General features: G+C 43.6%; 1 protein-coding gene across 3 annotated transcripts in view; it reads right to left on the bottom strand.

Annotated features, from left to right (window-relative positions):
• The window catches only part of lzts2a (leucine zipper, putative tumor suppressor 2a), a 237,700-nt gene that overhangs the window by 1,250 nt on the left and 210,408 nt on the right, over positions 1-26,042 (bottom strand). For 2 of the 3 annotated variants that reach the window (XM_049600283.1, XM_049600282.1), the window contains exons 2-6: positions 24,618-24,733; positions 3,349-4,002; positions 1,009-1,671; positions 470-592; positions 142-288 (exon numbers count right to left, since the gene is read on the bottom strand). In XM_049600283.1, the coding sequence (XP_049456240.1) occupies positions 142-288; positions 470-592; positions 1,009-1,671; positions 3,349-3,969 (1,554 nt within the window). In that variant the 5' untranslated portion in view covers positions 3,970-4,002; positions 24,618-24,733. Of the gene's footprint in view, positions 1-141; positions 289-469; positions 593-1,008; positions 1,672-3,348; positions 4,003-19,182; positions 19,483-24,617; positions 24,734-26,042 lie in introns of those variants that run through there. The other variant, XM_049600281.1, reaches the window with a different exon arrangement.

Raw genomic sequence — 26,042 nt, 5'->3', positions numbered from 1 at the left:
GACTCTGACATCTTTCTTTTAGGGGCATTTTTTGCTTTTGTTAGTGGGTCAAAGTGAAGATCTCCTGTCAGACTCAAAGAGGGATGCTATTGCTTTAATCACCCTGACCTAACAACTCTCTAGAGTCGGACTCTCACTCACCTCCCACTTTGTCTCTTCCAGACGTGGTCCCAGCTGGGTCTGCTCCCTCTGGATGGTGGCACACCTCCTTTCCAATGTCTCTCTGTCCTGTAGCAGAGAGGAGAAGTCCTCCTGCAGCTTCTTTTTCTCTTGCTGTAGTTGGAATACCTGACGGCACAGAAACCCACATTATACAACTGCCATACATACTGAGACATATTTTAATCCTAGAATAAAACATGCACACTCACAGAAAGAATCTCCAGACTCACAACTTCAGTACAAGATGAGCAAAGTAACAATTTTAACATCTCTAAATGTTTTAAAAGGTTTAAAATACTTAGCATACCTGTAACTGTAGCACCTGCTGTGCCCTCTGGGCCTTCTGAGAAGCCTGCTTCATCTTTGTTGCACAGCTCTGTCTCAGCTCCTCCATCTCTCTTTCACAGCGACGCTGCTTCTCCTCATACACCTTTCAGAGCGAAATACATGGGCGAGAGGTCAGTGTATCATCTGGTATCAGGTTGTGACCGTTAGTTGCTGTACATGTAGAGTGACTTAAATTAGTTAGAAAAGTTGTTAACCCTGATAACAAGTCAGGTAAAGCAATATTTTAGTAGTTTCAGGAAATTCAATGGTGCAGCAACAGCTATCAACATGTTTTTTAAACGCTTTGAGCAATAAAATACAACATATGTTCTTCGTAGTTTGTTTCCACATTATGACTTGAACATACCAAAGTCAGAAGAAATACTTCCCAACTTGGGAAACAGGGCCATCAGAGGAGCGCGTGAAAGCAGCACTACATCATATCAAGTACCATAGTTTATTTGGTGTTTTGAAGGAGGGTTTGTTCAGTGTGCGATGGCATTAGTGTCTATGTGTCACCTGGCAGATTGCAGCTTCATTCTCATCCAGATTTTCCCGGAGCTGCTGGAGCTCCAGGTCTCGTTCCCTCAGCTTCTCCTCAAGCTCCCTCACAACCGCCTCATAGCCCTCCACCGGTGGCGGCGAGTGGCCACAGGACCCGCTGTCCGACAGGGGCTGCCCGCGCCCACTTAGCGACCCAGAGCCTGTGCTCTTGCTGGATGAGGAACGTCCACTGTCTGAGTTAGTGTGGCCATGGCTCCCAGTTCCACCTGAAGTGTTTCGGCCCAGGCTTTGCGCGGGCTCCAGCTGGCCCCCGGAGCCAGACCCAGAGCTGGAGCCCTCACTGGGGGCCAGACTGTAGCCTGTGCTGCTGTGAGTAGGGAGGCTGGAGAGGGAGTTCCTTCCTGAATCTGACATGGAGCAGGACTGGCTGCTCCGAGCATTGCGACCTCCGCTGTAGGAGTTGCGCTTCCCATCAGAGCTAGAACTGCTGCTCCCTCCGATGCCGGTCGTGCCGCTGGAGCTGCTGGGTCCCCCGAGGGGCAACAGGAGGTTGAGGCTAGCCTGGCTCTCTGACAGACTGCTGCCCGCTGGCCGTGGTGACAAGTACTGCACCGAGTGACGATTCTTGGGAACGACGGGTTTGAACGCTGTTGGACGGATCAGCACTTTCTCCATGTTCTGAAAGTACATAATTATGGAAAAAAACAGCATTAATGATTGATAAAGGCTAAGCTGGGCTAATTAGCAACGGCTGAATAAAACTCATTAGAGAGGGGTGAGTGATATGCTGGCAGGTCACCCCTCCAGGCTCTGATTAGTTTAATTTGGTTTAATTGATATTCATGGCCTTCGTTAAGCAATTTTCTTAATGATTTTTCCTATCATCTAAGATATAGAGAGACAGGGAAGAGAAGAAGAGGACAGAGGAAATCTGATTAAAGGGCAGAGAAACAGAGAGGAGGGAGAAGAGTGGAGGAAGAGGCAAGACAAAGACAGAGGGGGGTGGAAGCTCATCGCATGTTCTGTAAGCATTTTTCTTAATGATCTTCCTCAGGGTTCACTAAATACGTCAGTGAATGTAAGCGAGCTGTGACATTGATCATGATGTGTCTGCAAGGTGAGTAGCTGTCAAACGATCCATCTGAGCCTGTCAGGCCGGTGATTAAGCTTCCCTCTGGATCGATGGAAATAAATAGCCAATTAGACAGCTGAGGTAATCTGCTGTAAAACATGTCAGCACACACTGCAGAAACACTCACATCTGCTTCAGTGTTTCAGGAGTACAGTGTGTATTCCAGGGAGAGAGGAGAAAAAAGTCTGCGCTATAGTATTTAATGTAATCTTGAGCTGTAATTAAAGAAGACGTTTTCCTATAAATATCTTTAGGTCAGAGGTCACAGTCATCTTATGGATCTGGGAGGGATTCAGTGTCATGCTTACAGATGCTGTTTCTTTATAACTCTACTAATGTATGTCACATACAAAATGTTATTATCAGGTAAAACAAATAGCATTTTTAGAGCCCATCCTGTGTAGGAGGTTTGAGGCAGATACCAAAATTCAAGTTTAAGAGAGAAATAAACACTTGCAAACTTTTTTGAGAGCTTTCAATCACATCTCAAGGACAGCATAACTGAATGGAGTTTGCTCAGAAGACTACGATGTGGTTAAAAGCTCTGTGGAAAGAATGTAAGTGGACCTTGAGTGTCTTGTCTCAAAGTCAGTGGGTTTTTAGTTAGATGCCTGAAATATGGTCTGTGGTTAACACAAGCTTCAGAGATTTTCAAGTTTTGTTCTGCGACATAAAATACATCAGTAAATATCCCACTTGAGAATTTTTAAGCTTTTACATGTCTTAAAAAAGGCGGTTGCTGACAAGCAGACAAATGAGACTAGAGAACGTCATCATGCTGAACTGAAGCGTCTGTGTGCCTTGAAAAGCGCTATATAAGTATAACGTATTATTATTATCAACATAGCTTTCTAGCCTCGTTGCAGTGGCAACCTTGAGATCATGTGACCTTGGTTTAGTTTGTTTGTAGCCTAATGTTAGCTTTTTACTTCTGGTGACTGTATTTAGGCTTCAAAAATCACATAAGTGGTGTCTGTGAGGATTACCCTGCTGAACATCATACGAGTATCTTAAACATTTGTTTGCTGCAGAGCTTATTTTCTGCAATGATCCAAAATCTTATAGAAAAGTCCCACAGATTTCTGACATGGGAACCAGGGTGATGTCAACTTCTGGGTTGGCCTACAGATACACATCACCCTGCAACATTCTATACCTGCAGTGAGCTAAATACATCTGCTCGGTTGATTTATCAGTCTATCTGTGCAATCGACTCGTCTTACCTTCTCTAACTGTCCGGACACTGGGATGAGTTTGGGAGGAGGCCCTCCAATGTTGCCGTTCAGAGTCCTGTTGTCCCTTTGGTCCTCCGAATCACTGCAGGGGCTGGCAGCTGCCACCACCACATTGTCGTTCCAGTCTCCAACCACCACCTCATCACTCACATAACCAGAGTTCCCATTAGTGCCACCACCTACTGCTCCAGCAACCGTTCCACTGCCTGCCCCAGCAGAGTTCCCGGGTCGGGGCTGCCTCTTGGTGGGTAGCGGTGGAGGCAGAACCTGGGCCTGAGGAAGTGTTTGGTTGCTGATAACCAGCAGCTGCTCCAGGGAGCTCCCGCTGCGGAGGGTGTTATCTTGGAGCCGGAAGCAGCTGGTAGCCGGCGTGGAGCGACGTGACTTGGTGTTGAATTCGCTGGCGGCCCGGCAGTGTCTCTCCTGATACGTCCGGCCTGATATGAGGCTGCTGACTGAACCCATGGCTGTCCCGGAGCTGCAGGGCCCACAGGGGCCAGGGCAGGGGCCAGAGGGGGAGTGGGATGACAGCGGCCTGCACGGCTGGACGTCAAGACCTGGATTGGGGTGGTCAGTCACGGTCACAGGTAGTGCCTGAACCAGAGCCATGGCACCCCGACGGCGTCAGACACACCACACACTCTGATGAGAGAGAAAATAAAATATTCACACTCTAGAAGCATTAGATGTGACGATTACACATGCTCTGTTGGAGAGTTGTGCCCATGCATACAAGGTTTTTCATTCAATATTTATAAGACATAATACTTTCTTCTAACTGCAAATGATGTCACAACCAAGTTAATGGCTTTTTAGCCCAATAAAATGTAATGTAATTCCCCCAAATCATGTATTCTGCCTTTACTGACTGATTTATAATGGACATGTTTGAGGAATCACAACACACACAAACAGGGCTGACACTGGGACCCTGCAAAGACTGCTGTACAGAGCTGCACTTTGGGGAAACCAGTAAAACTACAATACAGCAGTGCGGATTGTGGCTGCACATAAAGACAAAGACACGATATGTTTAAAACTGACACCTAAAAGCAAAAGTATCTTTAAAATACATTTTATCAGAGTGTAGCAATACCAGTGGCTAAACTGAACTGTCAGTGTTGGTGATCAACTCCCATCGATTTTTCTCAGTAGGCAGTAAAAGAAATGTGCTGGCTGTTAAATTTAAGACACAAAAAAGAATGAGTTAATATTCTGAGCCATTACTGACCAGCAGCTGGTTTTACTCAGTAAAGAGTAAGAACTGAGTGTAGTACTGAATTGTTTTTTGTTATTCTCCCAATATATTTTCAGAGAGGGATAAGGCTGCTTAGGACAGTGAGAGAGAAAAAAAAGGTCACTTCAACAGATAGTGAATAGTTTGACTCATCCAACACAACCGAAATGATGACTGGATTCCATCTGTGTGTTCCAGTTTAAGGATCTTATTGCTACTCTTGAATGGAACAAACGGTCGTTATCAGTTACACCTGTGCAAAAATTGTCTGCTGCCTCTAGTGATAAAATTTTTATTGACATCACAGAAGACATTTTGATTTGTTGCAGTGGGAAAAAGCACAGGTGTAAATAATGAAATTAATGATGACTGAATACCATTTAACTTATCTAGTTCAGGTTGCTGTATTTTGCAAGCTGTCTCACTGACATGAGTTACTTACTGGGACACTTGAATGCAACAGAGCCATTGTTAATGTTATGAGCAACACCTGTGCTTTTCACACTATGACAACTAAAAATGTCTGCTGTTAAATCATGATTTTTCTTGCTTCATAATCATGTAGAGGTCAGTTTTTTGACAACAACTGTGGCCCGAGGAAGACCTGTAGTTGTAGCCCTAATTCAGTTACAGGGAGATGTGCTTCATGTGTGTAGGTACTCATTGTATTGCAAAATACACTACACCAAAATGGTGAACACGGTAATACCAAGTGCCAGCCTCCAGGGCTAAAAAAATGAAGCTAACACAGAAGTGCAAAAGACTGCAGTTCTTTTAGCCTCTCGAGGCTGACTCCAGAGGCTAGTCAATCCCCATAGAAACCCATGTAATAATGCCCAACTTTGTTTACAGCTGCATTTGCTTAAAAAAACAGTTTTGGTCTCTATACTTAATTTTCCCCTTAATGACAACTGTACGAAGGGTGAATTTTTATACAACTCACCCTTTTAAATTTGATTAGGGCTTAAAGTTACGCATAATAAAGGCTGGGCCCCTTTGAGAGACAGGCTGTCTGCCAATAGTGTCCTTGGCTTCTCAGCCTCTCGCCTAAATATGGTCACTCTTGGCTCCAAATAAGGCTTCAAAAAGGGATTCCACAAACCAGTGGATGACATCCCAGTAGTTACATCCATAATTTTTACAGTCTATGGGTGATACCTGCTAAAAATCAGCGTGTTAGCACTGCCATTGTTAGTATGTTAGCATGCAGACGGTATCATTAAGCTCAAAGCACTGCTATGCCGCTGTGCTAACCTCCCTACAAACTAAGGCCACATTCACATTTTAAGGCCGAATGCTTTTTCATTCTAAAATGGTGTTTTAAAACAAAAATGATCTCTGTACACACGAGTGTATCACATGATCATTCAGCTCCACTGGACAAGCACGTGCCAATGCAAAGAGGAAGCAGACTGTCTACTCTACGGTTGGTTGCTTGGTTACAGAAGATGGTGAAAAATAAAACCTGAGATTTCTTTGCTTGAACCGATGATAAGATGGAACTATTACTGAAAGTAATACACGAGCATAAGGCGGTCAAGATGATGTAAAAAAAATTGGGATTGGTCACAAAGCAAATGCGTTGACGTATTAAAGTGACACAGGGAACATCATCCATTGCCAGAGGAAGCTGTGGTGATGGGAAAGGAGAACCCACGCAAGAAGGCTGAAATGAAGAAAAGATCTGCAGACCTTGTTATTATGTTAAAACCTGATAAAACTCAGTTGGGAGGTGAACATGGGTGTCTATGTCATTGTTTCCAAAGGTCTCCATAATTGTCCATCCAGACTACAACACAACCCAAGAATTTTCATACTGAAATGGTGTCAGCAGCATTTTCAAAAGTCTCTCCAAAACACTGGAGTAGTACAGTGCATACAGTATAATTACCACTGTCCTTGCAGGGTGACAGCAGTCGCTAATGTGATTTGCATTTAGCATCTCATCCATGTGTTGAAAACATGTGAATGAGACTCATTATGTGGTAAACAGCTTTTCAGTCAGGTTTGAATTAGGACTAATAGTCTTATCATCATTCTTAAATTATTTAAATTAACATGATTGAATGTGTCATCTTGAATATTTACAATAGCAAAATTCAATACATTTACTTAAATTCAAACGTATTACAATTAAAAACAATCTTCTTTGCAACAATGAAGCTAAATTATTTGTTGATTTTAGGCCTGTTGCCACTCGCAAAACTCATTAGCTGCAGCCACTTAACAGCTGTTTATTTGAAACATTTCTCCCGGGGGAGCACCCCACTAAAGGCTCATCCCTCATTAAATACACTCTATGTCTCTGGTGACGCCACTGATAATTGTCAATGTCATTAACGAGGCAGGAAGAGGAAAAAGAGGATGGATTTAGTTGAGGATGAGGATGGTAGACAGAGGGAGAGAGAATGAGTCACGGTCATCACCATCTGCAGCTGCTCTGTGATTTTCCTCAATGTCCCTGTCTGAACCTGGTGAGCAGTCATCTGTGTCTTACTTCTAAAGGGGTTTGAAAACTAGTCGCTTCACTGTTTCGTGATCACAGTGCTCATATGCCTATCAGAAAATCTTTGAAGAAAGGAATTACAGCCTCAACTTGGTCACTGCACTATTTTTAGGATGAGAAACATGGATACATATTATTAACACAGTGAGTGCCAGCAGATTAAGTCTTCCATTTACAGATAATATTATCAGTGTTAGTTTCCCGGGGGGGACAGAGAGGGGACACATATCCTCAGTCTGTCGTGCCAAGCCCAAATCCGTCTGGCCAAGTGGAATAATCCACGCCAGCTATGTCTGCGCACAGTCTGCCAGGACTAACACAATCATACAGACTGACACTCATACACACACACACACACGCACGCACACACACACACACACACACACACACACACACAAAAACAGATGCATCAACAGGAAGCTCATCATTCATGCAATGATGATATTAAGTTTTAGAAATAATGAGAGAAGTTTTTGTTTACTGGAGCACAATTTAATCAAACAGTTAGATCAGATCGTAGTTTATTGCCAGAATCCGCTTAAATATGTGTGCTGCAATTTCTTATGAATACAAAACTGAACATTTAAGTACAGCCCAATGTTATGAAACAATAGCTTATATTCTGGCAGCGCAGCTTCCTCAGTGTGCTTCAAATGAAGTGGCTGTTGGACCAAAAAGTGTCTGATCCAGCACTACATAAGAATTGAAGGAATAAAATGATAGGGCTGGTCTAATTAATCAGTCAGTCCGTGGGGTTCAATTCAGTGCTGCGCATGAACACCCTAAAAGAGTGCATTCATTGAATGTGCTCATATGTTTGGCAAACAGTGAACTGAATGCATTAGTTTGCCACTTATGAACTTGAACACAGGTGTTGTTTACGCTCACAGTTACTGACACTTGTTTTACAGCACCCAAGGATTTATGGCACCTGGCATGCCGACACGATGCTGGCAGACAGCTCAGCCACTGACACTACTGAGGCTATTTCATATAGATATGTGAAGCACTTTTATGAACAAAGTCAGTAAGTCACAGATTCCAATGGAAAAAAAATCTTAAATTTTTATGCCAACTGTGCGTGTCGGCTCTGAAAAAACAAGTCTAACCGTCAGCTACGCTGGCAAAACATTTGAAATGGCACATCAAGCGGAAGCATCTGACCAGTCTTGGGAAATATCTGCAAGTGAATGACACAGTTATGGGCAAAAATGAATGATCAAACTTTTTTAAATGTGACTCTTTTTAGTGTTCAGTACGGGTCAGCGTGTCAAAGGTCAGAGTGCTCATGAATCCGGAAGGTGTCTTAACATAGAACGAACAAGGAGCGAATAAATTAGACTTGAGTTGTGGCCTTCACTAGCCAAGCTCGGAGGTGAATTCTCATGCTCTATGGACGGTCATCCTTTCGGCTTCGGTGTGTCTTTGAGCTTTTAAGTTGTAATGTAAAAATAACGTGGAGTCTATAAAGACAATGCGTGGTATTTTACTGGTCAGAGCATTGATGAAGAGCAATAGAAAGAGATCAGGTGAGCCATGAAATAAGATAGGGAGCTCATTTTTCAGATTATTTGGACACCACATGAATGCAGCACAAGGCTCTGGCGATAACTTGGACATGGACATGTGATGCTAAATTAGTGCATTAAAATAAATATTTCATCTTTATTACTGTAAATTTACACATGATGACTAGTCATGCATGTCAAGGTGTCACAGAGAAGCTGACACGAAATTTTGCAAAAAAATATTAACATTCAGAAAGTTCAAAAGGTTTGATACATTCACGTGGTTCAACTTAAAGGAACCGATACTGTGAAGAGAATCAGTCCAAATTTTATTTAACTTAAAAAAATGGAAGACATGGACGTATGTGAACACAAAATTCCAATTGTGAACTGTGAACGTGAACTAGTTCATTTTAATCTGTGTGAACTGAACTTTGTGCTAACTAATGTGAAGTGTGAACGTGCATTACACTGCTATATACTGACTAAACTGTAAGTCTGCGAGTACGTGACAAGGAGTGAGGAGGAGTGAAAGAGGGGAGACAGACTTCATGAGTACACATGAGTCAAGGAGATTAAGATATGTGTGGTATGTGATCTCTTCCCATGCCAAAATGATCACGCCTCACAACCTCCTTTCACCTTTTATCCAGTCATGCCCACCTCTTCTTCACTCCCAGCCCTGACAAGGACCTCTCAGGCAGGGATAATAGAATTAACAACCCCCTGAGACCGTCAACCGTGACTCCTCCTCCCTCAGCCCTAACCTAGTGACCCCCTGTTGAGTGGAGGGGAGCTGGTCTAATTCTGCCCTCCCACCCCTGTGACCTCCAAGGGTCCACTTTTGTTCTGGCTACTCGGGCAACAAATCCCAAAAGCTAATTTAACCGTCTGATGTTGCTCACTGGTTGTTTCTTAATGTTATTACAGTCCTCCTCTCCTCCATCTTCTTGGGTGCATTCCTCTGACAAGGTGACAATACTTTTACCATCCCTCCATCCACCCTCATCACTTCCTCCACCTTCCTCATTACACACATCCTCCTCTGCTGTCAGCAGCACAAGACAGGCAGAGAAAAACCAGTCATCATCACTATAAATAGAACACATCTCGAGTGCCTGAAATCATTCTGATAGTCTTTCATGAGGCGTTTCTGTCAGCGAGGCATTTGATTCGACGTTCAAAAATAAACTCCAATAGTGTTGCAGCCAGCCATTACAGGGTCAACCCAGGGCCACTTTACACCGCTTCCTGACACTCTAAAACTATTAAATGATGCTGAATGGCTTAAAACGCATCCTCGCTGCTTCTGACAGGAACTGGAAACACACCAAGTGGTTGTGAGAGTTTATCCTCCACATGCCACCAACTGGCCCAGGATGAGTAAGAGCAGGACTGACAGAAGAAAGAGGTTCCCAGGTAGCTCTCTAACAAGATCCAGAAGTGGGGTCTGTGACGGGGAAATAATCCCGTTATGATAAGTCTGTTCATAACGCCAGTATTACCCAGGAGAGGAAGCTCATTATTCCGCAGCAGCAGATTGCCCCTTACAATCACACGCAACCTCCGAGCTGTTCCGGAGACTCTGCTGGGATCAGGACAGAGTTAGAAAAGCCAGAATAAGGCAGAAGAAAAAGAAGTGGGTGTAAGGGTGAGAACACAAAGGCAGGCTGGGTGGGGGTTGATGGTTGGGGGTTTAGGGGAATTCCAATACCAGGTAGCCCAAAGAAAGGCGCCAAAGAGGCCTGAGCTCTTGGGAACAACGGGCATCTATAATCCTGTTTGGACATTATTTGGCTGGCACACAGACACCTTAAGATCTCCGAACAGGAAAATTAAATGTGAAGGCAGACATCATTTCCTATCTAAACCATCTCCTCTACTGCTGAGCACTGAACACATTACTTATGTCAGTTTTCTTTTATCATCATCCCTCCACATGTCGGCCTCTTTCAGATACTGTCACGATATAATACAAAGAGCAGGAAAAAAATGACAATCTACACTTTGGTGAGCTATTACTGTGAAAACAACCTAAGCTGAAGCATCTTCAGTCCTGAAAAACGGGAGCAATTCATGTTGTCATGAGATCTACAGGAGAGCAAAGGCAGCAGATTTGTTGTGGATGGTTGTGTGGAAGCCTGTTTAAACATGGATAATGTACATACTAGAAAAGTGTGGTGCTAAGCATTGTGCTTATGCTTCTGTCAATCCATAGAGATACAAACAAATGCACTGTTTCCACTGTGCTGGCTTTTAAAATTGCAGAAACGGGAACCAGCAAATGTTTAGCATTCTTACTTGATGAATAGCTTCAAATGATTTGGCATGAAACATTGACATAAAATCACCTTACAAAGTTGATATGGCAAACACCTTAGGAAACAGTTGCTCTATTTCACATCCTGCAGACTCCCCAATGCATGTAGGCAAAGTCACTGGCAAACTCTTTCACTCTTCTTTTAACTCTGCTTGGGTCTCCACCAACTCCTGAGGGAAATATCTGGCTCTTTAGCTGCTCAATGCTCCACTATGTTCACCAGCTAGTCACTACCTGTGTCTTTTTGCTGTTTGGTGCAGAGCAGTTACTGTACAGATGTTTTTTTAGAGTTTTGGTTTTTGCTGAAAACTACAGTGGCCTAAAGGGCAAATGCCCTACAACAGCCCAAAACATCTCCATTGGGAGAAACGTGCCACAGCCTCAGACACAATGCCAATTCAAAAACACATATGACAATACAAAACACACACAACAGAAATGTGCTGTCAATGAAAAAAATGTGCTGCAGAAAGCCAAAACAAATACATAACCAGGAAACACTGCAAACACGGAAATGATGCAAGGTTATAAACACACATACACACACACACACACACACACACACACTGAAAATGAATGCAATAGAAAACCACTGCATATCCAATCAACACAATGGAAGTTGTCCAAGCCTCTAGGGGGAGTGCAAAGGGAAACAGCTGGATATTTGACCCAAGAGTGAGAGACCAGAGGAGAGTGTGTGTTTGTCTCTGAAGCGGGAAGATAAGTGGATTAAAGGGGCAACATTAAAAGAAAATGTACATATTCTTGTTTACATTTGGCCATGGTCGTTTTCCAATGTTAAAAAACAGTGACAGATTTAAGAAGTTATGTAAATCATTGCACTTAGCCCCTCCCTAGCCTGGAGAACTTCCGTTGTATCTACTGAGTATGATGCAGTGTTTTATTGGTGCATTTGTTTCAGGGTTTGTGTGCTTCTGCCTCATTTCTGTATTTGCAGCATGTTTGCTGTACATGTATTTGTTTTGGCTTACTACAACATGCTTTTTCATTTGCAGCACATTTCCATTGTATCATTGCATCATGTGTTTTTAAATAGGCATCGTTTCTGAAGCAGCAGCACGTTTCTCCTGATGTTGTGCGCCGTTGTGGCGCATTAGCCCTTGCTGGCCACCATAGAAAACAGCTGCCTACTAGGCATGAAAACGATGTTATGAGAGCAGCTAGAGTGAACCAAAACATTAGCAACTGCAGGCCATAAAACCAAAACAACAAGCTGAAAGAAGCGTTTACTAGAGCTGAGGAAAACTGCAGAGTTGGTTGATCATTTTCTGTAGGTTCAACACTACAAGCAAACACCTTCACCTTGAGTCATTGTTATTATAAAAACTGGTATTGATAAAGGTGACATCCTCCTCCAAACTGCCATGTTTTTTCAGTTTTCCACCTGCTTCCTTCACTTTCATCACTCTTTCCTGTTCCAGGCTATTTTCACCCCCATCCCTTTCCTCTCTGTCTTACCTCCTGTGCTGGATTATTGCTCCACTGCTCTCCTGTCACTCTTTCCTTCTCCATCCCCCTTTCCTACAACTCCCTGCTCACTGGTGTATGCAGCTAGATTTTCATCTTTAACAGCAACACCAAAGCGTGACTAACTGAAGGCAAAGCCAGCGTGAAGACGAGAGCAACAGGTGGAAAGTATAAAATTGTGAGATCAGAGCAGGCACGTATGGACGAGGAAAAAGTATCAGTGTCTGAGCAATAATAAGAACCATTCATAAATAATGCTGTTTCGTTCTTCTTTAATGGGTGGTCATTATGCAGAAGAGATAAACTGATCACAAAAACAGTAGTCAGGGGTACCCAAACACTTCCATAATAAAGCAGGATATTGAAAGAGTGCAGTGTGAAGTTGAGAGCTTGTTCAGACCAGCAGAAATATTCCACTCTTGTACACAAAGCCTGGGTGGCCTTGATTAATGCTGAGACCAGTGATCCCAGTGGATGGAGAGAGTGAGAAAGACAGACAGAGAGAGACTGAGGCAGAGAGACAATCAACAGGCTAGGTGAGTCACAGTAATCCTCCATGGCTGCTAACAAAGGAAAATCCACAAGTACAGGCAAGGCAGCAACACACTGACACGCACAATACCTCAGCAGGGCAATCACTCCACACCTAATCTACTCTACCATTTATTTGTCACGCATCTACTCACCGATAGTCCACAATAAAACTTCAAACAGGCAAGAGAATGGTATTGGAACGATGTCAGCCGACTCCACTGTAAAATGAGTTGAAGTCTTTTAATGTTTTGCCAGAAGACCTGAGGTTATAATATGCCTCCATTCCAACACAATGACTGTCTGTCTGAGTGGTCGCTCACTGTCACCTACCCCCACATGGCTTGGCTTTAAAGTCTCGCACTGTGTGTGTGTGTGTGTGTGTGTGTGTTTGGAATCGCTGTATGCATGCAAACCTTCTCAGCCCTCATTAACCCATCGCCTCACTGCCAAGTCTCCTTTCATTGTCCTCTTTGGCAATGCAACATGGTGGACATTATAGCTTAACAAAAGTTTTGAGTTCAGGTTTTCTGCAGCGGCACAAACTGAGAAATACGTTTACTAAAAAGTGAGTCTATGCAGAAGTAATTGGCAACAGGTCCTCCTACGGTCCAGCTTTTTTCCCCCTTCTCCTCTTTTACAACCAACTTGTTGCTGTTACAGACTTTCGCTGCTCCCTCTGTTTGGAAGCGTTGCGATGGCAGCGGAGGCCCACATTTTTCATGCGCGGGGTGAAATGAGATAGAGAGGCAGGAAGAGCGGGAAAAGGAAGGAAGGAAGAAAGCAAAAGAGTGGGTGAATAGGTGAATGAGTGAGTGAGTTTTGTGTGTGTGACAGTCTGACAGCAGACAGTTTGGCTCTTTAGCATTTCAAAGCATCTGGCCTCAATTCGGACGTGAGAGGCTGCTGCAGAGTGGGGTGACCGAAGCCTCGATTTTTTTTCTTTTTCTCTATCACACACTCTCACAGACACACACACACACACACACACACACACATAACTGCAGTGAAAGTCCCTGTGGGGGTTGAGTGAGAGAGCAGCCAGCAATCTATTGAAATGGGATGCAGTAGACGTCAATGATATGAAAGTAGCAGTACAGCCTTGTGAAAACACTATGGTCATTTGGGGACACAAACTGCCAATCACATGCTTATTTATGGGTCCGGTTTGCAATGAGTTGTCCTCCTAGTTTCTCTGCAGAAAGCACTCGCTGAGTAAAAAAAGTAAGGTTGCAAGAACATTTTGTCAAGGTAAAATCTTTACCATATAATAATAACTGCATTTATGTGGCACTTTTACAACACACAGTTGCAAAGAGCTTCACATATAGAATACATATACAAAAACAAGTATACACACATACTGTACATACATACATACTCTCATATTTTTACATAGGCAATAATTAATAGAAGTGCACAAGCAAAATAAACAAAACCACAAGGGAACAGACAGTGTTTATAAAAAAGCTATCCTATAGAAATAAGCTGCTTAAAATAAAACACAGATTCAGCAGATCTGATAGCTACAACTGCAAAAGCACAGTCACCTCTGGATTTAAAAATAGAAACAGGGAACAGATTAAATGACTCCATCAGATCATCAGAGTAGCCAACAACTGGAATTCAGTCAGGACCACTTTGGTAAAAAAAAACAAACCAAAACTTTATTTCCATTGCAGTATTTGGTGGCATGGCTCTGTTCTGAGGCCTCTCTGCCTTTCCTCGAGCCTACGTGGAAAGCCTAAGGTGGAGAGAGCACACCTCTCTGCCCTTCCATGCAGAAGCAAGGAAAGCCTGAGGCAGAGAGAACAAACCTCCCTGCCCTTCCATGCGCCCACATGGAAAGCCTAGGGCAGGGAGAGCAGCAGCAAAGACCCCGCCGGGAACATAACAGGGCAGCATCAATGACAAACAGAAATGACATTGATAAGTCAGACACATCATGAAAAGGAGGAGCTGGGGTGAAGGTGAGTTGCAAAGCAGCATGTAGAGGAAGCAGCAACAGTAGGCAGGATTCGCCAGTTGCTTGCTTAGAAAGGAATCATGTGATCTATCAGCTGACTCCCTTCCATCAATCAGCTGCTCCATCAGTTGATTGGGCTGTTTGAGATCAGCTGATGTAGCTGGGATGTGAGCTGAGCTTGACATCATGTCCTGCTTGAACTAACGCCATGCTCGATGAATGGCTAAACAGCTCTGCTATATCTGCAGGGGCCAGGCCATGCAAGCCTTCAAACTAATGAGTAAATTTTTGAAAATTATTCTACATTTCTCATTTAAAATTTGGCCAAAACACAGCACTGAAAAACCAAGGATTTTTTCGCTAATTTAACTGATTTATGGTGTATGAAGAGTAATGCTTTTTCCACCAGTCACTTGGGGAGGCTCAAGGAAAAATATTTGTATCTCCAGGGAGGGTCAAAATAATTAAAAAAAAATAACAGAAAAACCAAGTCACACTTCAGCCACTCCCCTCCTCTGATTAGTAAACAGTCCTTTAGTCCCGGCACAGCAGAGCTGAAGAGTGCTACAGTCAGCTGGCATCTGAGGAAATTGAGGTAACAGTATGTGAAAAAGGGGAAGATGGCTGACATTCCTAGTGAGCTCCAAATGTTGGATTTTCCAGGAGGTTTTCCAGCCACTGACAGTTATCCAGCGGCGGTCAGTGGTCAGACCCGCAGACACTGGAAATACCAAAAATGCCGGCGGTAGAGACACAGGGATTAGTCTGGTCAGTGGACTGCTGTTTGTGAGGATCAATGGCCAGTTCAGCCTTTACTCTCTGACTTTAATACAATAATTGGGGCAGCTCATGATCTCTTATCAGTGTAGGTCATTTTGTCTTTAGTGTGGTGTTTACTGGAGTATATTTTGGAAAATCCAGGTGCTCAGGCTGTTCTGACGTCCTCTCATTGTCCCAAATGTGAAGAGAAGAGTAAAGTTTTCCCTCCTAAAACTTTCCTTCCTTCCCCTCCCCTGCTGCTGCGGCTGTATGAACAGTGGAAGGCCATTGTTTCAGTTTAACAGAGGGCAGAGAGCAGAGAGAAGGGGCCTGTTATCTCACACTGAAAGCAACAACACTTTGACTGACAATGTGATGTGAGGGAGGATGAGGAAGAGGGAAGCAGTGACGGGAGCCTTGATTGTATGTGAGCAGTTTACTTACTACCAGCCTTCAGTCAGGAAAAGTAGGCCACGATATCTGCTCAGCAAAGGTGTCACAGCTCCAGTGTGAAATCACAGAATATAACACACACAATGCCACAAACACACCCAGTGCTACAAAATACAGCCAGGCAAATGAGTTTCACAGCAGCTATTACATAAGCAGCGACGCCTCACGTTAACTGTGCCAGCCTCAATGTATAATTCACTTCCACTCATCTGAGAAAATATCTGACATGGCAAAGAAGCACATGTGCCGACGTATTCAGACACACTGTCCGTGCCGCTGTAAACTGAAGAGAGATGGAGGGGGGGGTACAGACTGGCATGGAAAACACTCATTCAGCAAACTGAACAGAAGCCAGGCCGATGTCTAATCTCTCGCTGTCTCTCGATTTTCCTGTGTTTCTGTCTCTCTCTCTCAGTCTCCCTCCTTCGGTGTTTCACCATGCTTCTCAACTCGAGGCTTTACATAAATACCTGGCATGACATTTAGCTCGACGGGATCACTGGAAAATAACAGAGCCAAGGGTAGGAAGTCTAATCAAATCTGAATCCAGTTTGGAATCCTTTGAAGGGGACCTACTGTGCTTTCCTTATTTGATCTCATATATACAATGTCACAGGTTCAAATGAAAGTGGCCAAAGGTTCAAATAGTGAAGTAAATGTATGTTAAAGTAATCTCTGTGAACAAAAACCTCAGGCTTCAAACCGTCCAATGGGTTTTCTACTTTCAAGACAAACTGACATCAGCTCATGACAGATTTCATTATATGGTCATCTGCTCCAGGCATGCGACTGCTAGTGTTTACATTACATACAGTGCTACATGAAGCTACATGCTAAGTTCTGGGAAACATGTAGTCTTAGTTGTGGATATAGTAAATTGGATCACATTCTTGCTGAAATATGTCTGGATGTGTTTTGAAGCTTTTAATGGTGATTTGTAATGGGAAAATGTGCAACTATACTCAGGTACAGTCATTCCCCAGCTGCAAGTACACTGCTACATGTAGCTACATGCTAACACGAAGATGCTGATGTTGTTTATCTCTCAGATTTCCAGTCATATTCCTGCTGAAACATGTCCAGTTGAAAAGTTGCTGCTATACTCAGTTACACTCATTCCTCAGCTGCAATGTTGGTGCAGAGATGTCAAGAGTACAGGTATGGAGGATGTGAAATCACTGACTTATCAGGGCGGACTGTGCTTTTTTGGAACAGTGGCTTAAAGAGACATGCGCTAAAATATAGTGTTTAGGACCTAGGGAGAATGCTGGGTGTTCCAGCATAGACAGTGTAAGGACAATAAAGTGTTTTTTGAACATTAAAACATGTAACATGTTCTAGTAGAAACCCAAAATGCAACTAAGAACCTGAAAATTAGATAATAGGTCCCCTTTAACAAGTATTGTTGGTCCTACTGCAACACAAGATTCTATCTAAGAGACACTGTGATTGAGAGATTTGATTAGAGGTTGTTGGCAGAGCTTAACAAATTCTCTTATTTCACCAATCTGGCTATCAGACCCTAAGGAAAGACGATAAAACTGAGGGAAAACCAAAAGTAAAAGAAAGCAATCTTGCTATCTTTTATTTGGAGCTACTTTAGTACCTTTTAATGCTGTACATACACACGCAGGAGGCCTGAGTCAACACGGCTGGAAAGCGTTACGCATACGTAACCTGCAACATGTGACACGCATTTACCTCATTTGTTTTGTTCAGAGCAGATGAGGTAACCCATCTTTTCTGTTTCTCTGTCCCCCAGTCTCACTTCCCTCAAGTTAAACTTTATGTCAGCGTTTACTTCTCAACACCTGCCCATTTACAGCCGCTATGTTTATGGAGTAAAACGTCAGAGCTGCTCACTCTGCCAAAACCCAGTCTACGTAATTACAGTCTTCTCTCAAATGAAACCTCAACATGAAACTGTCAGAGAGACAGCTACTACAAAGAGTTGAGTGAATGGACGGCCCTGGAACAACTCTGACTATAAACATATCTGCTGACACATCACTCATGGGCCATAACAGACTTGATGAGAAACTACAATATGTGGCCCAGGGCACACGAGGAGTCTTGTAATTACACGCGTAGGGAAGACAGAAGAGAAACAACTGCGGCCTGAGTCTCCCAAAGTGCTTCGTCATCAAAAGAAACAAAGATTCCCTTTGAGTCTTCTGGATAAAAACATGTTTTGTTCGGGTCACACTTCTGAGATGCAGCCTAATTGTCTGCTCTGGTGGAAATGTATCTGCTGCCTCATGCTCTTTCTTATCTTCAATATGAGTGTGTGTGCAGACAGATTGAATAACACCCTCCTCCTCCTCTTGCTTCTTCCTCCTCCAGGCCAACTGTCCAGAGGGTGGGACAGTTCTTCTAAAGGCTGAAATTTCAAATCAATACCCCAACAGTCTGTAATGAGCAGATTACCCAGGGTCGGGATTAGAAAACCTGGGCTCACTCACCACCAAAAACCCATTATCACACCTCAACAAACCCAAGATACCTGGTCTGTTTGTCCTGGCTTCAGCAGGCCAGGAGTCTCCAGGGTCATTAAGTGCAGCTACAGATGAAACAACTTTGGAAACTTAAAGCTAACACCAGTCAGCTGACTCTGAATCATCCAGCTGCCTTCAATCTCTGGCAAACTGAAAGGAAACCCAGTTTTCCAGGGATCATTGTTTGACCAGATAGATCACAGTTTATCCACATTTTTAGAAGACATCACCAACTTTTTAGGCTTCCACTGACATTCCTTAACTAGTTTCCAATCCTGTTTAAATCAGTGTTTGTGTATGAATGGGCCAGCCAAGGAACTTTTGTCTCAAACTCTTTCCGTTACACACCTTCCATTATTGGCATTTCCGCAACTGACACCCTCTAAAGTGGCTTCACACTGACTCAAGGTGCTCATGAATACAGTTTCCTCAGGCAAATTTGTCTTCAAGTAAATGGAGCCAAACTGGGATAAAGGGCAGCATATAGAGTGCCTGAGTTTGGAGAATTTAAGACACACACTTATGCAGACACATGCACAAACACACGCTCCACACTCACCCCAGTGAGAGCCCTGCATCGCTGCCTCCACTTGTCTCTGTCTCTCTTGGAAAAAAATTAATGCAAAAATCACTCCAGTCTCTGTTGGCTCTGATTCTCCCCGTCTCTCCTTCTTTTTCCCGTCGTCTACCTCTTCTCTACAACACTCCAGCTTCCTGCCGTTGCCTCTGTACCGCGCCAGGACTTCATATCCCAACACGAGGACTTTCAAATGGAAGCCCCCTTATTTTCCTGTCCTCTCCTCCTCCTCCTCCTCTCTCTTCTCACTTCACTCCTCTGTTCCTCTTCTCAGCTTTCCTTCCCTGCTGTCTGCCTTAGCACCGCCTCCCCCCTCCTCCTCCTCCTCATTCCTCCCTCCCCTCTCTCACTTTTGTCTGCCAGCCCCCCTGCCTCCAGTTCCCCTCTTTTAACACACACTCTATACTCTCCTCTGCCTCTCTCTCCTCCCCCTTCTCTTTTTAGCCTGAGCTTCATCCATCCCCTCCTCTTTTACACACTCTGCATCAACACACAATCCTGCGTCAGATTGAACATTTTTAGAAATGTTATCCACTATTTCTGTTTGGTGTGTGTGTGTGTGTGTGTGTGTGTGTGTGTGTGTGAAAGCAGAGCGGCCCACATGCATTCAAGGGAACACCTCCTCTCACCCCACTGTTCAGCAGCTATTCTTTGGTTAAATAACAGTGCAGTTACACACAATTGTGCAATTATCAAACGACATCGACTACATCAAGAGCTGCAGCCGCTACAGTGGGAGGGAGGGGGTCAATCCACTCAGACGGGGTAAATTACATAACATGTTTCTGCTCATCTTTGTGCCAGCACGCTCCACACACTCTTTTGTGCAGAGTATTATTCGGCAGGTAACAGAAAGCAGGGAATGAATGAGACTGAAAAGCTTTTTTCTTGTATTTTCAGTGAAAGGTTGAAGCTGTTTGTTTGGAGGTTAAGTTGAGAGTCTGATGGAAAGAAAAGTGTGGCTATATAAAGGCTGCAAATAGAGACCATTTTCATTATCAGTTAATCTGCTGATTATACATAATTCTACCTTTTTGGCTTGTGACACCTTCAAATGAAGTCACGTCTACTTGTGACCTCTATTTATTATGGCCTCAGTTCCAAGAAAGACACTTTTTCCTTCTCTTAAAAAGACATTGCAGCTTAAGGAGATAAATGCATATAGTATTTCATAAGGAAAAAAAACAGACAATAGACAAATGTCGGAAAATATATACATTTTTGTGTAACTGATGTTTTTTGGGGCAGCACAGTGGTACAGTGGTTAGCACTGTTGCCTCACAGCAGGAGGGTTCCTGGTTCAAACTTGTGGTGGGGGGTTCAAACCCCATGTCAGTGTGGGTTTTCTCTAGGTACTCCGGCTTCCTCCCACAGTCCAAAGACATGCGGGTTAGGTAATTGGTGAGATGGTAAATTGTTAAGGCTGTAGGTGTGAATGTGAGTGTGAATGGTTGTCTGTCTCTATGTGTCAGCCCTGCAATAGTCTGGCGACCTGTCCAAGATGTACCCCGCCTCTCGCCCAGTGTCAGCTGGGATAGGCTCCAGCCCCCTGCGACCCCTAACAGGATAAGCGGTTATGGAAAATGACTGAATGAAAGATGCTTTATTGATTTTCTTTCTTATCCCTTTAACCATTTTGTGACCTCTCAGCTTTATCTTCAAACCTGGTTGGGAAACTATGAACTAGTAAAGTGTGAGTAGAATGAAAAAACTTGTAATGAACGTTCACAGAACCCAAGGAGACGTCTTAAAATTTATTGTTTGGCCTTACTGATGATCCAAAAGCCAAGGACAGCATATTTAAAATGATAAAAACAAAGCAAAGCAGCAAGTCCTTGCATTTGCGAAGCTTGGAACACTAATTATTTGGCATTTTTAGCCACACTTTCAGCGTAGCTCGTTGGATGGCGATGTTGGAGTGTTGGCCAAATATCTCAAAAACTATTAGATGGATCTCAATGAAATTTTGTAGAGATATCCATGGTGTCCAGAGGATGAATGCTAAAGACTCAGATGATCACTTGACTTTTCCTCTAATCCCATTGTCAGGTCAAAATTCCAATTTGGCAGAGTTGAAACAAACAGATTTGCACAAGCTCTTCCTGCTACTGGGCATTTTTTTTATCGCTTCAAAATTTCAGTTTAGCCAATACCTTGCAATGCCGTTAACATGCCGACAGACTAAACTAAGTTAGTAGATGACACACAACCTGCTATAAATCAGCATGTTACCACTCATTGTTTGAGCGCTCAACTACTTACAAATCACACACAGCTCTGTTGTGTGGTACACAATGCTAACCACTCACTGACCAGTTTATTGTTGTGTGCTTCCATGGAAAACCAGTAGGAAGACTGAGTAATGCTGGAGGAGCGGAGCGTGTGTGTGTGTGTGTGTGTGTGTGTGTGTGTGTGTGTGTTCCCTCTCTCCTTACTGGAACTGCCCTGTACTCCCAGAGAGTTCCACAGTAACGAGTAAGAAGAGAGTTCACTTCTGTTCTCTGACTTGGCACTTTACTGCCATTAACACAGCCCACCTCTCCAGGCTGAAAACACAACACCAGAAAGCTTTTGAGTCTTTCCTGTGTGTGTGCATGTGTGACAATGTGTGTGTGTGAGTCAGCAAGAGTTTCTATGTCAGCCTCCGAACAGGCAAATATAACTTACCAACTGAGTGCATCCATTCAGTATGACATGTTAAACCCCCATATGAGTCAGCGCAGAGTGGGAGACTGAATGTGACGATAAAGATAAGTAGGAGGCGGAGAAGAAACTTATTTATTAAGTGGACTTTTAGAGTGATAAAGCACACCACATAACGAAACAAAGGAAAAATAGGCAAGCTACGCTGGAAACAACGCTGATGAGAGTGGTGAGATTGAACCAAACCAGTGAAGCTGCAGCCCTTTAAACCAATATAGTGTGCTAGAAGATGCTAAAATGATCTGTAGAGCTGAGGGGAACTGCAGGGTCTGGTGATAATGTAAATTATTCACTCCTTCTACATTGTTCATTATCTAAATACTGATTTGTGCAGCTTTAACTTGTAAGAAACATGTCAACTAAAAATAAGGTACAAAACAGGACTTGTGTGGAGTCTTTTGTATTTTGAAAGTGACCTTGCCTGAGCAGGCGGTGCAGGACAGCTAATGAAGGAAGGGGACAGCTGGGCTGGGACGGGCTGAGCTGGACTGGAGGAAAGACAGAGAGCAGAGGAGACAGCGGATCTGTAATGGAGATGGTGGAAAGAAGAGAGGAAGACAGCTGCTGCTGTGTGCACCACACATTATTATCACCCCACATATCTCACAAACAGTGCTCTATACTGCGAGGCCTTGAGCTGATAGAAATGATAAGGAGCTCATGTCAGGACGCAGTGTTGTGTGACTGCTTGTGGCCCAAAAACAAACAAAAACAGACTGACACAAATGAGTTTAAAGGAGGCTTTTTGAAAGAGAAGGTGCAGAGAAAATTAGATTTGTGGTAAACAGACAAACCCCACCTTTCCTGACTTCTTTGAAGTAGGTTTGTGTATTCGTACCAAACCGTCACGGTCCACTAGATTGATGCACGTAATGTGGAACTCAAGTTCACAAGCACAGGTTTGACCAGACAATTTTATCAACAAAGCTGAGGTTAGCACAACAAGCTGATGGCCGCACGAGTCAGTATGGTGAGCAAAAATGAAACGCCAGAGCTGGAGGACCCATGTATGAGTTTCTGTTCAGTCACAATAGCAACAGAAGAGAGCTGTGTAACGTATGGTTTGTCACAATTGCTCCACCATTGTAGAGTATGTGAATGAGTAGGTACACCTGTAGGTGACGCAGCTACATCACCCAACCAGCGACATGATTTGCCAAACATACACACACATGAGTAAGCAATCAGCCCCCTTCGTCCCTTGATCCAAAGGTGGAGGGCCTGAAAATGCGAAGTTAGCATTTAGCTCGCTATAAAGTGTTACATTTAAAAGAGAGACGGTTTAGGTTACGGTAAAAGTAAGGGTTACATGTCATCCCTTATAAGGTTAATCATGTCTTCATGTATACTGAATTAAAAAGTGGGTTATTGCAGGGTGCCCAGTGGCTTGGTGGTTGGAGTGGGCATCCCATGTACCAGGCGTCGTCTTTGCCGCAGCAGCCGTGGTTTCGATTCTGGCATGCGGCCTTTTGCTGCATGTCATCCTCTCTCTCTCCCCCTTTCACACTTGAGACTGCCCTGTCTGACAAAGGCAAAAATGCCCCAAAAAATCTTTTTAAAAAGTAGATTATTGCTACACTTGGTCTCATATTTATTTACTACTAGGTCGTGTTGTAGCAGGGTTCAATAAGTGTCACATTAGTGGGTTTGTCTTGTCTTCTCACGGTTTGTAGGGGCGTGTCATGTATGCTCCAAATAGAATGTGGCCGCAGCTATAAACATCTCTATGTGAATGGAAACACATCAAACATCCTAATACATATTCAACGGCATCACCCAGATGTTCCGATCACCAGGCTGATTAATTTTTTGGTGCTTTGAATGTTTAAATATAGCAAGGGTGTAACTAATTGTAACACTCCTTCTAACACACAGGTTGTATTTTTATTGTTCTATGTATTCTGGGATTTTCAATTTCATATAATAAGAGATGCTTCACAGTTTTATAGCCTGTTGTGATCTGTTGCCTTTTGGGAAAGTGTTTGCTTAGTGTTCAGACAGTGTAATACAGAAGTGTTTGAAATGTTTTTGATTCTTATAATGAAAACAGTTTACCAAAGGTGCCAGTGGGGAAATGTTTCCTCAGTCCGCAGCAATAGGACTGTGTCTGTCTGTCTACTGTCTGTTCAAAATAATAGACAGGAACATTAGATTTTGTTCCCTGCTGTACTAAATTCACACCGAAGTGTGACTTCTAAACCAGGGTATGAACTGAACCATGACTTCTGTGTCCCATCACACCCCTACTTTGAGGTATTGTTGTCACCCTGCTGCCGTATGGAACAACACAGGCTCAGGCACAAATTCCTGACCCTCTGACCCCTCATCTCCTCCTCCCCTAAACCCTCCTCCCCCCTGTGTCACACACTCCGACTGCCATCCATCTCCAAACCCAATCCCTAACCAGACACTTCAAAGACGGAGGCCAAGACCCCCATTTCCATAAATGTGCATGCATGTGTGTCTGTGTGACAAAGTGACCACAGCGGGTCACTCTAAACTGAGCCCACAACAAGAAGTCAGCCCATTGATCAATGCCCCCTGCGCCCCGAAAGACAGGAGAGAAAAAGAACAACACCGAACGGGAGGGAGAGAGAGAACAAGAGGCGTAGGAGGTGTGGGGGACGCTTGAGTCAGCAAATATTGAAGGTCACCGTCGTCAGAGAAGGGTTTTGTCTGCAGAGGGTGCTTTATTTTTTTGTGTGGTTCTTTACCTCAGAGTGTCGCCCAGCGTACTCCGCCTGGAGGTCTGGGGGAGACAGGGAACTTGCAGAGAGCTCTCATCCCAGGACCTCGCTCCTGTCTTGACCCTCTCTTCCTGTACACTGACCTAAGGGGAAAACACAAGAGTTAATGTTAACCTGTTTGCAGCATTTACACCATATTAAACCTGAAATACATTTTTGGCCACTTGGAGGCAGTGAGAACAAGTTGTAAACACAGCATTGATATATCATCATCTTTTAAACTGATACGGTTAACTAGACTTTATACACTCACCTAGCAGTTACAAAGCAACATTATCATTTGTTCGGTGGCGTGTTTGTGTCCGCCTGATGAATGTAAGTCCAATATTCACTCTCTTTAGCACTGTTCTTAGTTTCTACCAACCCCTGAGGGAAATATCTAAATCTTTAGCTGCTAAATACTCCACTTTGTTCACCAGCTAGTCACTAACTGTGTCTGTCTGATAATGTACACTGCCTGTTCAAGGTTGGAAGATCACGCTATCATGCCGCCTCCCCGTGCTGCATATAAGGTACGATTGCAGAATGGGGGGACAGAGTGGTCTCGCCTTTAATCCGTGATGGGAGGTTGTAACAGCACTGAAACTGTCTATATGAACAGGACAATCTGTAGGACCAGATCATGTGCAGGATGGGTGTGACGTTTTGAGGACGTGTTATGCATGCACCCCACCACGGAAGATTTATAAAGAAGCTGGTGGCAATTGGCAGCTAACACAAAGAAGAAGAACAGTGGCCATAAATGTATTTAAATTGGGAAAACATTGAGGTCCAGGAGCTCCTTAACCTCAGAGGGGAGGATGAGATCAGCTGCCATATAACAGAGATGATAAATGATTGTTATTGACACGTTAATGCCATTGTTGTTGTTTAGATAGCGCTGCTGACGAATATGTTATATGTCACACTAGAGGCTGACGCTGTTGTGTTACATATCTCGCCTCTTTTGATTCAGCAAATCTGCAATGCAGTGTATAGTCGCACACTGAAGCAGCATCATGATGTCATCATTTGGGTCTGTGTAAAAATGCAAAGGAGGCATAAAGAAGGGACTTGGTAGCGGCCCTATAGCACGATCTCTGTGTAAAAATGGCTACTGAAAACAGTCTCCTGCTATGGCTTATGAAAACTAAACTGTGAGAGCAAATGAAACAAAACAGTAAAGTTAAAAAAGAAGTTGAAACTCATTATAAAGCTCTATAACGCCGAGGGGAGCTGCAGATTGGGGTGATAATACTCAAGTGACTCCTTTCACAGTTGTCACAGTTTTCACATCCTATTGTTGTGGTTAAGGTGTCGACCAGAAGGCGCAATGTACACAGACCTTTGGGGGTTTCAATATTCTTTTAAGATTGTCAAGACTTGGGCCGCTTTGTACAAGTAATGGATTTA

Source organism: Epinephelus fuscoguttatus, linkage group LG16 (genome assembly GCF_011397635.1).
Source record: "Epinephelus fuscoguttatus linkage group LG16, E.fuscoguttatus.final_Chr_v1".
Taxonomy (NCBI): Eukaryota; Metazoa; Chordata; class Actinopteri; order Perciformes; family Serranidae; genus Epinephelus; species Epinephelus fuscoguttatus.
Note: the sequence above shows the minus strand (reverse complement) of the source record. Positions and strands in the feature narration are given on the sequence as shown.